Consider the following 12,191-nt stretch of genomic DNA (forward strand, 5'->3'; position numbering starts at 1 on the left):
AGCCATGATTTAACATGCTTTCTAAAAGTTGTGATGGAGACTGAGGAGTGAATAGCCACCGGGAAAGCATTCCAGAGTCTGGGGGCAGCAGGAGAGAAGGCCCTGTCCCGCATACACAACAGCCGAGCCTCCCTCATTGTCGGCACCCAGAGCAGAGCCCCCTCAGATGACCTCATCAAGCAGGCAGCAACCCTTGGAAGCAGGTGGTCCCTCAGGTATCCCAGACCCAAACCGGTAGTTTGTCCCATTGCATGTCTATCAGAACATCCAGATGTAGCAGTTGGTGAGAGATATAGCAGTTGAGGTGAGCTGGATTTTGTCTCTACTAAACAAGAAGCTCTGGTCCAGGAGCACCCAAAGGGTGCTTTGTAGGTTCCTGTGGGCTGTCTGAACAGATTGTACAGATACGCAAATACCCCTAAACCCAGGAGGTGGAGATGTGCTAGCACTGGTGACCAGATTATTATAAATATGTGAGGTGCTGAGGAGAGGCCCGAAGGGAGTGCCTTGTATTGGCAATGCACACCTGCGTAAAGGAAGCGCAGTAGGTGGTGACTGCCCTGATGTATTGGGATGGCAAGTAAGCCTCTTCAGGTCTATTGTGGTTAGACAGTTGAGATGTGGGAAGGCCCCCACGCTTGACCTTAGGGACTCCCAGCAGAATTTCCACTTTTTGTATGTAACGGTTGAAAATTTTAAATCCAACACTGCCCATAGGGGGCTGTCCTTTTTCGGGAACCGTGAACATGATGGAGTAGATGCCTATACCCCGTTGAACTGTTGGGACATGCTCTATGGCCCCTATTGACAAGAGATGCTGAATTGCCCCCGTGAGACCCTTGTGTTTTAAGAGTAGACAGGAGGTTTGGAGTGTGTAGGAAGCAGTGAGGAGGATTTGTATCCCGCTCTTATGGAGTAACCCACCTTGATGGAGGTGTGTACCCAGCGGACCGAGGCAGAACACTCGGAGAGTGTGGAGAGGCAACCACCCAAGGGCACTGCCCACCCCCTGAGTCAGAATAACTGCTTAGACTGCTGATTTTGGGCGTTGAAAGTGGAGTGCTGTGACCTAAAACCTTGATCCCTACCACCAAGGAGGGACGAAGGAGCAAAAAAAGGGCTGAAAACAGTCTCCTCCCCTGTGTCTGCTCCGGTTTACATGTTGCAGAGGGCATAGCTTTCTTTTCATCTTTTGACTCTGAGGATTTCTTTTGAGGCCTCATCCCCAAACAATTTTTCCCCATTGAAGGGTGCTATTGTAAGGGTGTTTTTGGAGCATCAACCTGCCAATATTTTAACCATAAATTACAGCGGCCCACTACTGAAGTCTGCCCATGATGCAAAGCAAATTGCTGCCCATGATGCAAAGCAAAAAGAATCCAGGGTGGAAGCTGAGATAAAGGCCTGCTCCTTATGTACATTTATGAGTGTTTGCCTCATGTGAGTGGTACCAGAGTTTGGTTCTTGTATTAAGTCATCTAGCCAGATGAGTGATGCCCTGGCTACCATAGAGGCAGCTGCAAAAGCTCTCATTGCTAAGGCAGCCGAATCATGAGTGCGCCTCATGGCCCCTTCTAGGCATTTATCGGTGGAGGCTTTTAGGGTGGGTTCCCTGTCGCAGGGGAGGACCAATCTTGAATCATCGCCACCACTGAAGCATCTGTGGAAGAGGGAATACAAAAATCTCTCCCCGCTCTTGTGAAGGAATAGAGTTTATTAGCTATTGCAAAATTCTTTTTATTGGAGGTGGGACTTTTTCATTCCACCTTTGCTGCCTCCACAAAAAATATTTGGAATTGGAAGGGCCATATCATTCACCCTTGGGCTAGAAAATACCAGCGCACTTTTTACTTAGAGACTGGGATTCCAGAGACATGGGTGGATCAAGCCCCAAAGTAGGTAAAGACCTATTCATCAGAGGGGCAAAGTCCATTCCGCTGGTGGAGACAATGGCGGCAGCAGGGAGCTGAGTCATTCCCAGCAGTTGCGTGCTCCACGTGACTTAGGATTGCAGGCGGAGGTGGCAGCACCACTTCTGCTGATGCGGCTCAGGCTGCCCCCATGGCGGGGAGTGGAAGTGAGGCAGCCGCCTGGTCCACTCCCCCAGCTTAGAATCGCCTGTTTTTGTGGGCGTTCAGCCAAACTCACGGTCGGATGGCAGGCGATCGGGATTTCCATGCTCTCTGGAGCTCCAGGGGCTCTCTAGGTAACACGGCCACCTGGGAGGGTTACTGGCTGGCTGAATGGCCTTGCTGGTGCTTTCCCTTCAGAACTCTGCATTTAGCTTGGTCCATGCAGCAAAGGGGGGAAAAGACATCAAGAAAAAGCAGTGGGGAGGGGCGAGGGCAGCAAAACTGAAAGGAAAACTAAAGCTAACGTCTCCCCTTTCTCACTCTCTTCCCCTCCCCGTTTTGTTTCTTTTTTGATAAGATAGAGTTCTAGAAGATCTTTAAACAAAGAAACAAAGCAGACAGTCAAGAAGAATAAATGGAAGAAGGTAAAGAAACAAGGAAGCTATCAGAGAAAACCTGAGAGAGAACTGTCCAGAGCCAAACGCAGGACTAAAACAATTAGGTGGGGCCATGCTCCCGTGGCTCTAAAAGGCTTCAACTTAATTTGCATAGTCCTGCTTTCAAGCCATGTGGAGAGGCATAACCCACACTGAGACATCCTTGGATTATAGCAGCAGATAACCCCTATTACCCATCTCTATTTTGAAAGGTAGGGAACAAAAGGTTGTCTCTTAAGCACTTGGAGAGCAATGGAAGAAGGTAGGTAGGGGTGGGGTAGGTGGGGTGGGAGGAGGTCCCCCCCTTCTGGCAGCCTCCCATGACACCATGCCCCAGAAGGACCCCCAATGCTCAGGAGTAGTTTTTGGAGATCACAGGCAGCTGCAGAGGGAAGAGGAGATTGGAACATAGGAAGCTGCCGTATATTGAATCAGACCATTGGTCTATCTAGTTCAGTATTGTCTTCACAGACTGGCAGTGACTTCTCCAAGGTTGCAGGCAGGAATCTCTCTCAGCCCTATCTTGGAGAAGCCAGGGAGGGAACTTGAAACCTTCTGCTCTTCCCAGAGTGGCTTCATCCCCTGAGGGGAATATCTTGCAGTGCTCACACATCAAGTCTCCCATTCATAGCCAACCAGGGTGGACCCTGCTTAGCTATGGGGACAAGTCATGCTTGCTACCACAAGACCAGCTCTCCTCGCCTGGAGATTGGCAAAAATTCTCAGAAGAAATGTGAGCAGAACTTCTTTTGTTCAAGCTATAAGAATTTAGCCCAGCCGCCACCACACAGAATGGTGCACTGGGCAGAGTTCAATCATCTGGCTCCTTAGTGTGCATGTAAGCACAGTTCAAGCATGTGCACTGAATAAAAAATGGATTGACTAACTGGAAGAATTTTACCTGTACTCAAATTGTGGCAATCAACTCAAACCTCACCCTCTCACCTAGCTAGCCCTGGCAACTGAAGCAGAGGATTCTTGAAAAACAAAGGAATGGCTGGAATTTTTTCTGATCAGTTGGCAAGCCCACACTCTTTGCAACGTAGTTTCATTAGCACAATGTAAGTAGAATTCTCTGTTTATAAGAACCACCTTCTGTTGTCTGAATTAAAAATCTGTAACTAAGTCTTGCCTGTAATTCTGCCAATATAAAACTTCACAGACCCTGATGTCTACTGTGTCTGCAAGCAATCAGAACCTTAAGTTCAATGTCCAAAAGAAAATGTAACACAGGTGAACTCTGGATTTGTCTTGGTTGCAAGTCTTTGGTTTTTGTGACCAAGAGGCAGAAATGCTCTATTTGGGGGGGCATTATGCATTTTAATCCTTATCAAAAGATGCAACCAAGAGCAGAACCCAAAGACCCCTGGATTATTAATTCCATATACCAACAGTACAAAACATTTCTGATAACATCTGCTGACAGACTCAGACTTTGAATTCAGAAACCCATCAAATTAATTGGCCTAAATTCATACCAAATTGAATTCCACAGTCAGATAAGCTGGTTTTTCTTATCCAGAAGTAAAATTAGGCTTTTCTACTTTATCTAGATTTGCCAGTGAAGTCCAAATTCAGGGGGTTGACATCAATCTAGTCTGGATGAGGCCCCTTATATGTCTCAGGACATCATTTCCATGCATCAGAGACTGGAGGCTGTGACCTTGCAGGGGAAATGAAGCCAAACCTGCCAGAGATGGTAGAAATGGTAGTGGGAGCTCCATTAAACAACTGATTTGATATTTGGTAAGTTAAACTAGTTACTCTGGGTTTTCTTGGGCAGATTGGTGGAGGTCCAGCAATCCTCAAATCTACCTTATCTGAAAGCAATTTGATCTACTTGATATCCACCATATATGTAAAGCTTTAGAAATCAGCAACATCGGCAGCTGTGTGTCTTCCTATATTGTTGTGCCCTCTGTGGAGATCTCAGAAATCTTCCCATGGCACAATGCTTCCTTCTTGCCTGGTGGTTGGGCTCAGGTAAGTTCAGTCCCTCTGGACCTGAGCTACGCTTGGAGAGATTTGAACAAACCGGAAGGCTCGTTTTAGCAAAGTTTGAGATCCCTTGTAAGATAGCAAATGTTTTCATCTTTACGTTTAAACAATCTGCATTGTTTAAACAAATAGAATCATTATTATGCATGGAAGAAACATAAGTTTGTTATCTTAGTTCAGTACTTTCCCCAACATCCTTTAAAAACAACAACTCCATAGAACAATTACCTTCATTGTTCTTGAACAAAAAGAATAAATGGAATTTATCAAAAAACTTTTTAAAAATATTCACTTACCCAGCAAATCTGCTCCTTCATCCACATCCCCAATCAGACCCGAGCCAGCAGAGGACAACTCTTCAAAGAGCGATTCTGTATTCCGATCAAATGCTTTGTTCTCTATGCCTTTGGTAGGAGTGCTAGAAAACAGAATTGGAATTTAAGGAGAATGCACCTTTTAAGAGATAAGAGCACTGAGCCATTTCAACATGACAAGTTGTGCAGAATCAAGGCCATTTTACATCTGTAAAAGCGTATGCCACAATAAAATTGGTTAGTCTGAAGTACACAAGCTAGAGGTGACACTTCCCCGCTGTGGTTCTCCTCTGCCCCAACATACACACTCACCAACCCACCAAGCGATTTTCCATCATCCAACTGGTTTTCAACCTTTCCCCCGTCCTACTGCAAATCTAGCCCATTTCTCTTCCATATGGGAAGAAAGCTGGTCTTGTGATAGCAAGCATGACTTGTCCCCTTAGCTAAGCAGGGTCCACCCTGGTTGCATATGAAAGGGAGACTTGATGTGTGAGCACTGGAAGATATTCCCCTCAGGGGATGGAGTCGCTCTGGGAAGAACAGAAGGTTTCAATTTCCCTCCCTGGCAGCATCTCCAAGATAGGGCTGAGAGAGATTCCTGCCTGCAGCCTTGGAGAAGCTGCTGCCAGTCTGTGAAGACAATACTGAGCTAGCTAGACCAATGGTCTGACTCAGTATATGGCAGCTTCCTATGTTCCTCTCCCACCTGGTCCTCTTCTCTAGAGTACCTCTGATCATTGCAGAGAGCTCTAGGAAGTGCAGTCCTTCACTCGAGGCTGAGTGCTCGAGAATCCCTTGGAAACAAGCAAAAATGCCTCCTGCATCACATCAATCTGTGTTTACATGACACTAATTGAACCTTCTTGGTAGCTTAGTGCTCTTTGTGCTGGGCAGCCAAAGGTCAGAGGCAATGCCAAAGACAGTGATCTGACCTTCCTCGGCACCTTGTGCACAAGTGATAAAGGCAGCACCGTCCAGCCACTTATGGATCTCAGGAGGATCCGGATACCTGCTCAAACTCATCTATAGGTTCAACATACTGTAGTAACTTTTGCATTTTCCCAATTCTTCATAGACTAAAATTGTCAGCAAAATACCTTGAACCTTTATATCCACTAAGATCTTTATCCATGTCCAACTCTGGAGTTGATTCAATGATTGCCTGGACTTCCGATTTGTCTTCATTTTCATTAGAACCTTGGGAAAGAAGTAAAAAATGTTTTGTCAAAAGCAAGATATGTTATTAAGAATTAACATGTGATAGTGATAATCTTTTTCAGATCTGTCACAATTATTATTATTATTATTATTATTATTATATTTATATCCCGCTCTTCCTCCAACGAGCCCAGAGCAGTGTACTACATACTTGAGTTTCTCTTTCACAACAACCCTGTGAAGTAGATTAGGCTGAGAGAGAAGTAACTGGCCCAGAGTCACCCAGCTAGTTTCATGGCTGAATGGGGATTTGAACTCGGGTCTCCCCGGTCCCAGTCCAGCACTCTAACCACTACACCACGCTGGCTCTCACAAACACACACATGGCTCCTCTAATAGGCTGGCAAGGCTCTTGGACTGCATAAGACTATTAGTTCCACAACTACAGCACTGGTAGTACTTCTGAATGATCACAGGTTGTGACCCATTACTGTGAATTAATCTGAATACAGATTGGTAGGCTATAATGCTATTTTGTCACAAATGCAAAAGTTCCTTTGAATGACTTTTGCAGCTACCTCTTAAGCCTCTCCAGAAAAAAGCTTTAATGTAGATTCTTTATATCATGTGTGAAAAGGCCTTCAAACTATATCACTGTATCTGGATAGAGTGTGAGTGTGCGAGTGAGTGAACACACACTAACTAACAAGGCGCTTTGTCTAGCAAGCTGGTGAGTCCACCATCACTTACTTTGGTATTGCCCCAATTAGGCTACTGTATTTCTTTTTGCTCTGCTCCAAAGAGTTTGTGCAAACTATTACACATCCCTGTTTCATTTTATGTTCACAGCAATCCACAAAGCAATGACTTGCCTGAGACAACTAGTGAGCTCTAGAACTGAATGAGATTTGAACCAGAATTCCACACAGTCATCCCCAAAACGCTATCCGATAGAATATGGTGGCATCTATTTAAATAGTCAATGAATTGCCCCTTAAAATGTGAGCCACTTCACATGGACCACATTTTTTACATGGAAAGCACCTCTCTGTAGCAAACAAATATTTCACCAGAGTAGCAAGTTCAGTGACCATTGAACACATTTATACTTAATTGAGTGTACACTGAATTAGAAAGCCATACCTATTTCATCTTTCCAGCATGTGTAAAGACACCGAAATGTACTTGTGTGCAAGTGTTATGTGGAGAGTCAGTGCAGCATAGCAGAGTTCACATGGAGGAGACCTGGGCTCAAATCCCCACTGAGACATAAAAAGCTTGCTGGGTGACCACAGGCCAATCCCTAGTTCTCAGCCTAACCCACCTTACAGGATTGTTGCAATAAAGAAAGTTGGGGGTAACTGAACCCCTTAGAGAAAGGGCAGGATAAAACATAACATTAAATCATAGTTTAACAAGTTGAACCATCTTGAAATGAAAATATGTAAGCATCCCAAATATAAATTCATGTTATTCTTCTGGAATGCAACATACAACATTTCACACAATCTGATTTCTTGAGATTTGATATCAAAAATCTATTTGATAGATTTGATGTTTTAAATTGCTCAAAATGTTAACTTGAACGACACAATCTGTTCTAGTAACCTACCGATGGACACGCTTCTTGTTTCTTGAGCTACCTGCACTTCAATGTGCTTGCTTATATCTGATTGTTTGTTCCCTTTATCAGAGTTCTTCATAAGCCCTTCATTATCTTCATTCAGGGGAGTTTCAGCAGGTGCAAGCACATCTGAAGCAGCAGTTGAGGCTGGCGTAGTCGATTTGGAACCTGCTTGGCTAACATCAGAAAGTTCATCCTAAAGCGTAGAGAAGTTTGCAGTAATTACACAATCTTTGTACACAGTCTAACAATGTATTCCCAATCCCTGAATGGATATTAGGCTAGTTGGAGTTGGTTCATATATTGCTTTTTCCAGACAAGTGCTAAATAAGTGCTCACAGAAGTAATCTTAAGTTTAGAGATGTTCTTGTTTGTAGGAGAGGAACTGTGATCCTGTACAATTTAACTATTTTGACATTCCACTGCTCACAAAAATTAGTTAGCATATCTAGTCACCCCCTCCCCGGAGTCTCCTTTCCCTGATACTAAACAATGTCTTCCCTCAGAAGGCCCCGGCCCCCTATGTCCAAGAGCACCACCTCCCTCTTACTCCAGCACAATGCTCTGGTTCCTACCAATGTTGTAACATTACTGCACGGGGGCTATAAGGAAGAAAGAATGCATGAGAAATCACCTAGTACAAAAGCCTTCTCAATTCACTGCACAGAACTGCAAAAGCAAGTCTCAGTGGTGACATTTAAGTCGTCCTTGCCTAGCAATTCTAGCCACATTCCCGCCCCCTGCTCTACCAGCTTTCCCTGCCATGAATAAGTTTTACGTTGGCATAATATACCAGTTTATATATACTTTTCTCAGATCTTACTTCTGCATAAATACGGTTTAAGTTTACATGATGTTGTGGACATCCAAGCTTCCCCCATTTCCAGATTAGCAATTTTTGGTGTACAGTTACATACAAAATGGAATAGTATTTACTGGGATGCAGGGAGTGGGGGAATCCTTCTGGGTAGCTGCACACACTAAGAGCTTAAACTAAAGATGACTGGAGCAGCTATGGTTTATTCTTCATGCATCCACTCCATTCATTGCAGGAGATAGATGGGGTCTGCTCCGTTTTGTTCTACAGCAAAAGCTGAACCCTCTCAGCACACCTCATGGAGCTTTGGCTCATCAAATACTTCTCTCTTCCCAACCCAGTTCACTTCTGGTACTGGAGTTGAGCTGGGAGAAAAACACCATGCAACCATGTGGCACAAGGAGGTAAATACCTTTCGCTGTATGCAGCAGACCCTACCCATCTCATTTTAGATATAAACAAACATGTGATGAACAAATATAATAGTCTCCATCATATCTAGTGGAAAGCCTGGTCTGCATAGAAGCATATAATTTTAGAGCTGAAAGGAACCTTGGGGCATGTTTCGCTCCTATTATATAGGTCTCGTTGACTGATGGAAATTTAAAACTTCCAGTACAGTTGGAAGCAACTAGATACCAAAGTCAGAAGATTCTGTAAGTGCACTAGACTAGCTACCCACTACTAGTGAAGTCAAGGTTCAGATGGTTACTTGGGAATCAAATCAGTTAACAGCCCTGGCACATACCGTTTGGTTATTTTATAGCAGAACAGGATCTACTAAGAATATAATTCAATGGTTCAGAGTAAAATTGCTCTCTTCCAAAATGTATGGGGCTGACACCACAAGCAAAGTAATTCTAAATCCATTACCAGCTTGCTTTATTGAGTTTCTCTCACCCGAAAGAACTTTAAAGGTAGATGCTGCAAAGATACTCTGCCAAGAATGAACAGCAACAGTGCCATGGTACTACTAATGAGCACGTTCAGTTTTTCAAAGAGGCAGGTAGAACCATGATTCCTGGGACAGGATTTTCAGAATGTTGGTCTCTCTTTCCATAATAAAAGAACACTGAAGAACTACTCTTGAAAACAACTTTGATCTCAGAAATGTAACTAGTTGAAATAAATCTGGCAGTGAAGAATTCATTCAAACAAATAGATTACTTTATACATTTATCAGTCAGTCATTTTCAGCTAAAACAGCTCTGAGAGCAACTTGCAAAAAGTGCATTTATGTTCTGTTGGACTGCTCTGCCACAGCCCAACATGAAATGGCTGGTCAGAGTCTGAAAGGCCTGCCCTCCTGGCTCCAATGGAAAATGGTAGAACATAGCTACAGGCCAATCTCCAATCTCCCTTGGTTGGGCAAGGTGATTGAGAGGGTGGTGGCTGACCAGCTCTAGGCAGTCTTGGAGGAAACTGATTATCTAGACCCATTTCAAATTGGCTTTAGAGCTGGCTATGGGGTTGAGACAGCCTTGGTCAGCCTGACGGATGACCTTTACCGAGGAATCGACAGAGGGAGTGTGACTCTGCTGGTTCTTCTGGATCTCTCGGTGGCATTCGATACCATCAACGATGGTATCCTTCTGGATCGCCTGGGGGAGTTGGGGATAGGGGGCACTGCTTTGCAGTGGTTCCATTCCTATCTCTCGGGTAGATTCCAAATGGTGGAGCTTGGTGACAGTTGCTCCTCAAAACAGGAGCTGTTATATGGAGTCCCTCAGGGCTCCATTCTGTCACCAATGCTTTTTAACATCTACATGAAACTGCTGGGTGAAGTCGTCAGTAGGTTTGGTGCTGGGTGTTATCAGTATGCTGATGACACCCAAATCTACTTCTCCTTTTCATCTTCAGGAAATGGCACTCATTCTCTAAATGCCCGCCTACAGGCAGTAATGGGCTGGACGAGGGAGAACAAATTGAAGCTGAATCCAAGCAAGACGGAGGTGCTCATTGTGGGGGCTCAGAATCTGAGGGGTGAGTTAGATCTTCCTGTGCTGGATGGGGTTACACTCCCTCAGAAAGAGCAGGTGCACAGCTTGGGAGTACTCCTGGACCCAGGCCTCACCCTGGTATCTCAGGTGGAGGCCATGGCCAGGAGTGCTTTCTATTGGCTTCTGCTGATTCGACAGCTGCGCCCATTCCTCGAAGAGGATGACCTCAAAACAGTGGTGCACCAGCTGGTAACCTCTTGGCTTGACTGTTGCAATGCACTCTACGTGGGGCTGCCTTTGTACGTAGTCCGGAAACTTCAGTTAGTTCAGAATGTAGCAGCCAGATTGGTCTCTGGGGCAACCCGGAGAGACCACATGATGCCTGTTTTGAAACAGTTACACTGGCTGCTGATGTTTCCGGGCAAAATACAAAGTGCTGGTTATTACCTTTAAAGCCCTGAACGGCTTAGATCCGAGATATCTTAGAGAGCGCCTTCTTTTACATGATCTCCACCGCACGTTAAGGTCATCTGGGGAGGTTCATCTCCAGTTACCACCGGTTCGTTTGGTGGCGACTCAGAGGCAGGCCTTCTCTGTAGCTGCTCCTGGGCTGTGGAATGCATTCCCAGCAGAAATTCATAATCTTAATTCTTTACTGACCTTCAAGAGAGCCCTTAAAACCCATCTGTTTGGCCTGGCCTTTCAGGGTTTTTAATGAGTTTTAATTGTTTTAATGTTAACCTGGTTTTCAGGGTTTTAATTGTTTTGATAGTTTAATTGTTTTTTAAGATGTTTTTAAATTGGTGTTTATATTTGTATTTCTGTTTTAATTGTTTTTAATGATTTCTGTTTTTTAATTGTAAACCGCCCTAAGCCAGCTCGGAAGGGCGGTATAAAAATCAAACAAACAAACAATATTGAGCCACCTGTAGTTTTCACAGCAACAAAGCAATACAGATTCAGATCTCAAATAAGGAGAGCTAAAATTTGATTTTAAACAAGGCAATAGACATGCATCAATATCCAGTGCCAGATAAAGTTACCACCTCCTTAACCTCCAAGTTAGAATCTGCTAACAAAATATGATATGAAATGATTATTTCAGATTAAACAAAGAACAGGGCACACAAACAGGAGTAATGGATCTTCCACATAACTTTCCCTTTTGATGAACTGTGGCTCACTTCTAGTATTTAAGAGATGGTGACCCTGTAGTTCTAAGAACACTTGAAGGCAAGTTCCCTTGAAACAAATTGGATGGACTTCTATACTCAGGGCCAATTGATACTAATGAATCTCTCCATACGTTTGTGTATGTGAGCAGATGCTGACATGGAGGAAGACAAGCATGAACTTGCCAGCAGCGTTCTCAGTGACTGCAACTACTGCCACCCCACCATGTTTAAGCCCTGTTCCCATTTCTCTATTTCTGCTCTTGTAGAAGCACTTCCAGAGGAGATGATCGGAGCAGAGAGAAGGGAAAGTCCTCCCTGCCTGCTCCTTCTCCACTCCCAACTGAAGCAACTTTTCCATTTCAAAAAGGGCTGCCAGCTAGAGCTACATATGTTTGTAAGGTAACATACTGTTTGACTGTTGAGATTCCGTACCAGATAAAGCATTTATAGCCTAGTTTCCAGAAGGCTTATGAGATCACTCGGCATTCCGTGTGTGTGTGTGTGTGTGTGTGTGTGCGCGCGCGCGCACGCGTGATCAACTTTGCAATGCCCAGATCAATATGAACCAAATTGGGTACAGTTGTAGGGACACCTAAACAGCAGAGTTTGTGATTACGTCATCCACCCCAGTTCAAGATGGCAGACGTAAACTT

General features: G+C 44.4%; 1 protein-coding gene across 16 annotated transcripts in view; it reads right to left on the minus strand.

Moving 5' to 3' along the window:
• SPAG9 (sperm associated antigen 9) overlaps positions 1 to 12,191 on the minus strand; it is a 144,196-nt gene that overhangs the window by 69,748 nt on the left and 62,257 nt on the right. For all 16 annotated transcript variants that reach the window (XR_008315240.1, XM_053290956.1, XM_053290963.1 and 13 more), the window contains 3 exons: positions 7,595 to 7,802; positions 5,922 to 6,021; positions 4,804 to 4,925 (listed from right to left, as the gene is read on the minus strand). Coding sequence is in view for 15 of the 16 variants with exons in the window: in XM_053290956.1 (XP_053146931.1) it covers positions 4,804 to 4,925; positions 5,922 to 6,021; positions 7,595 to 7,802 (430 nt within the window). In the remaining variant the exon portion in view is untranslated. The remainder of the gene's footprint in view (positions 1 to 4,803; positions 4,926 to 5,921; positions 6,022 to 7,594; positions 7,803 to 12,191) is intronic.

Source organism: Hemicordylus capensis, chromosome 2, assembly GCF_027244095.1.
Source record: "Hemicordylus capensis ecotype Gifberg chromosome 2, rHemCap1.1.pri, whole genome shotgun sequence".
In the NCBI taxonomy this organism is placed as follows: domain Eukaryota; kingdom Metazoa; phylum Chordata; class Lepidosauria; order Squamata; family Cordylidae; genus Hemicordylus; species Hemicordylus capensis.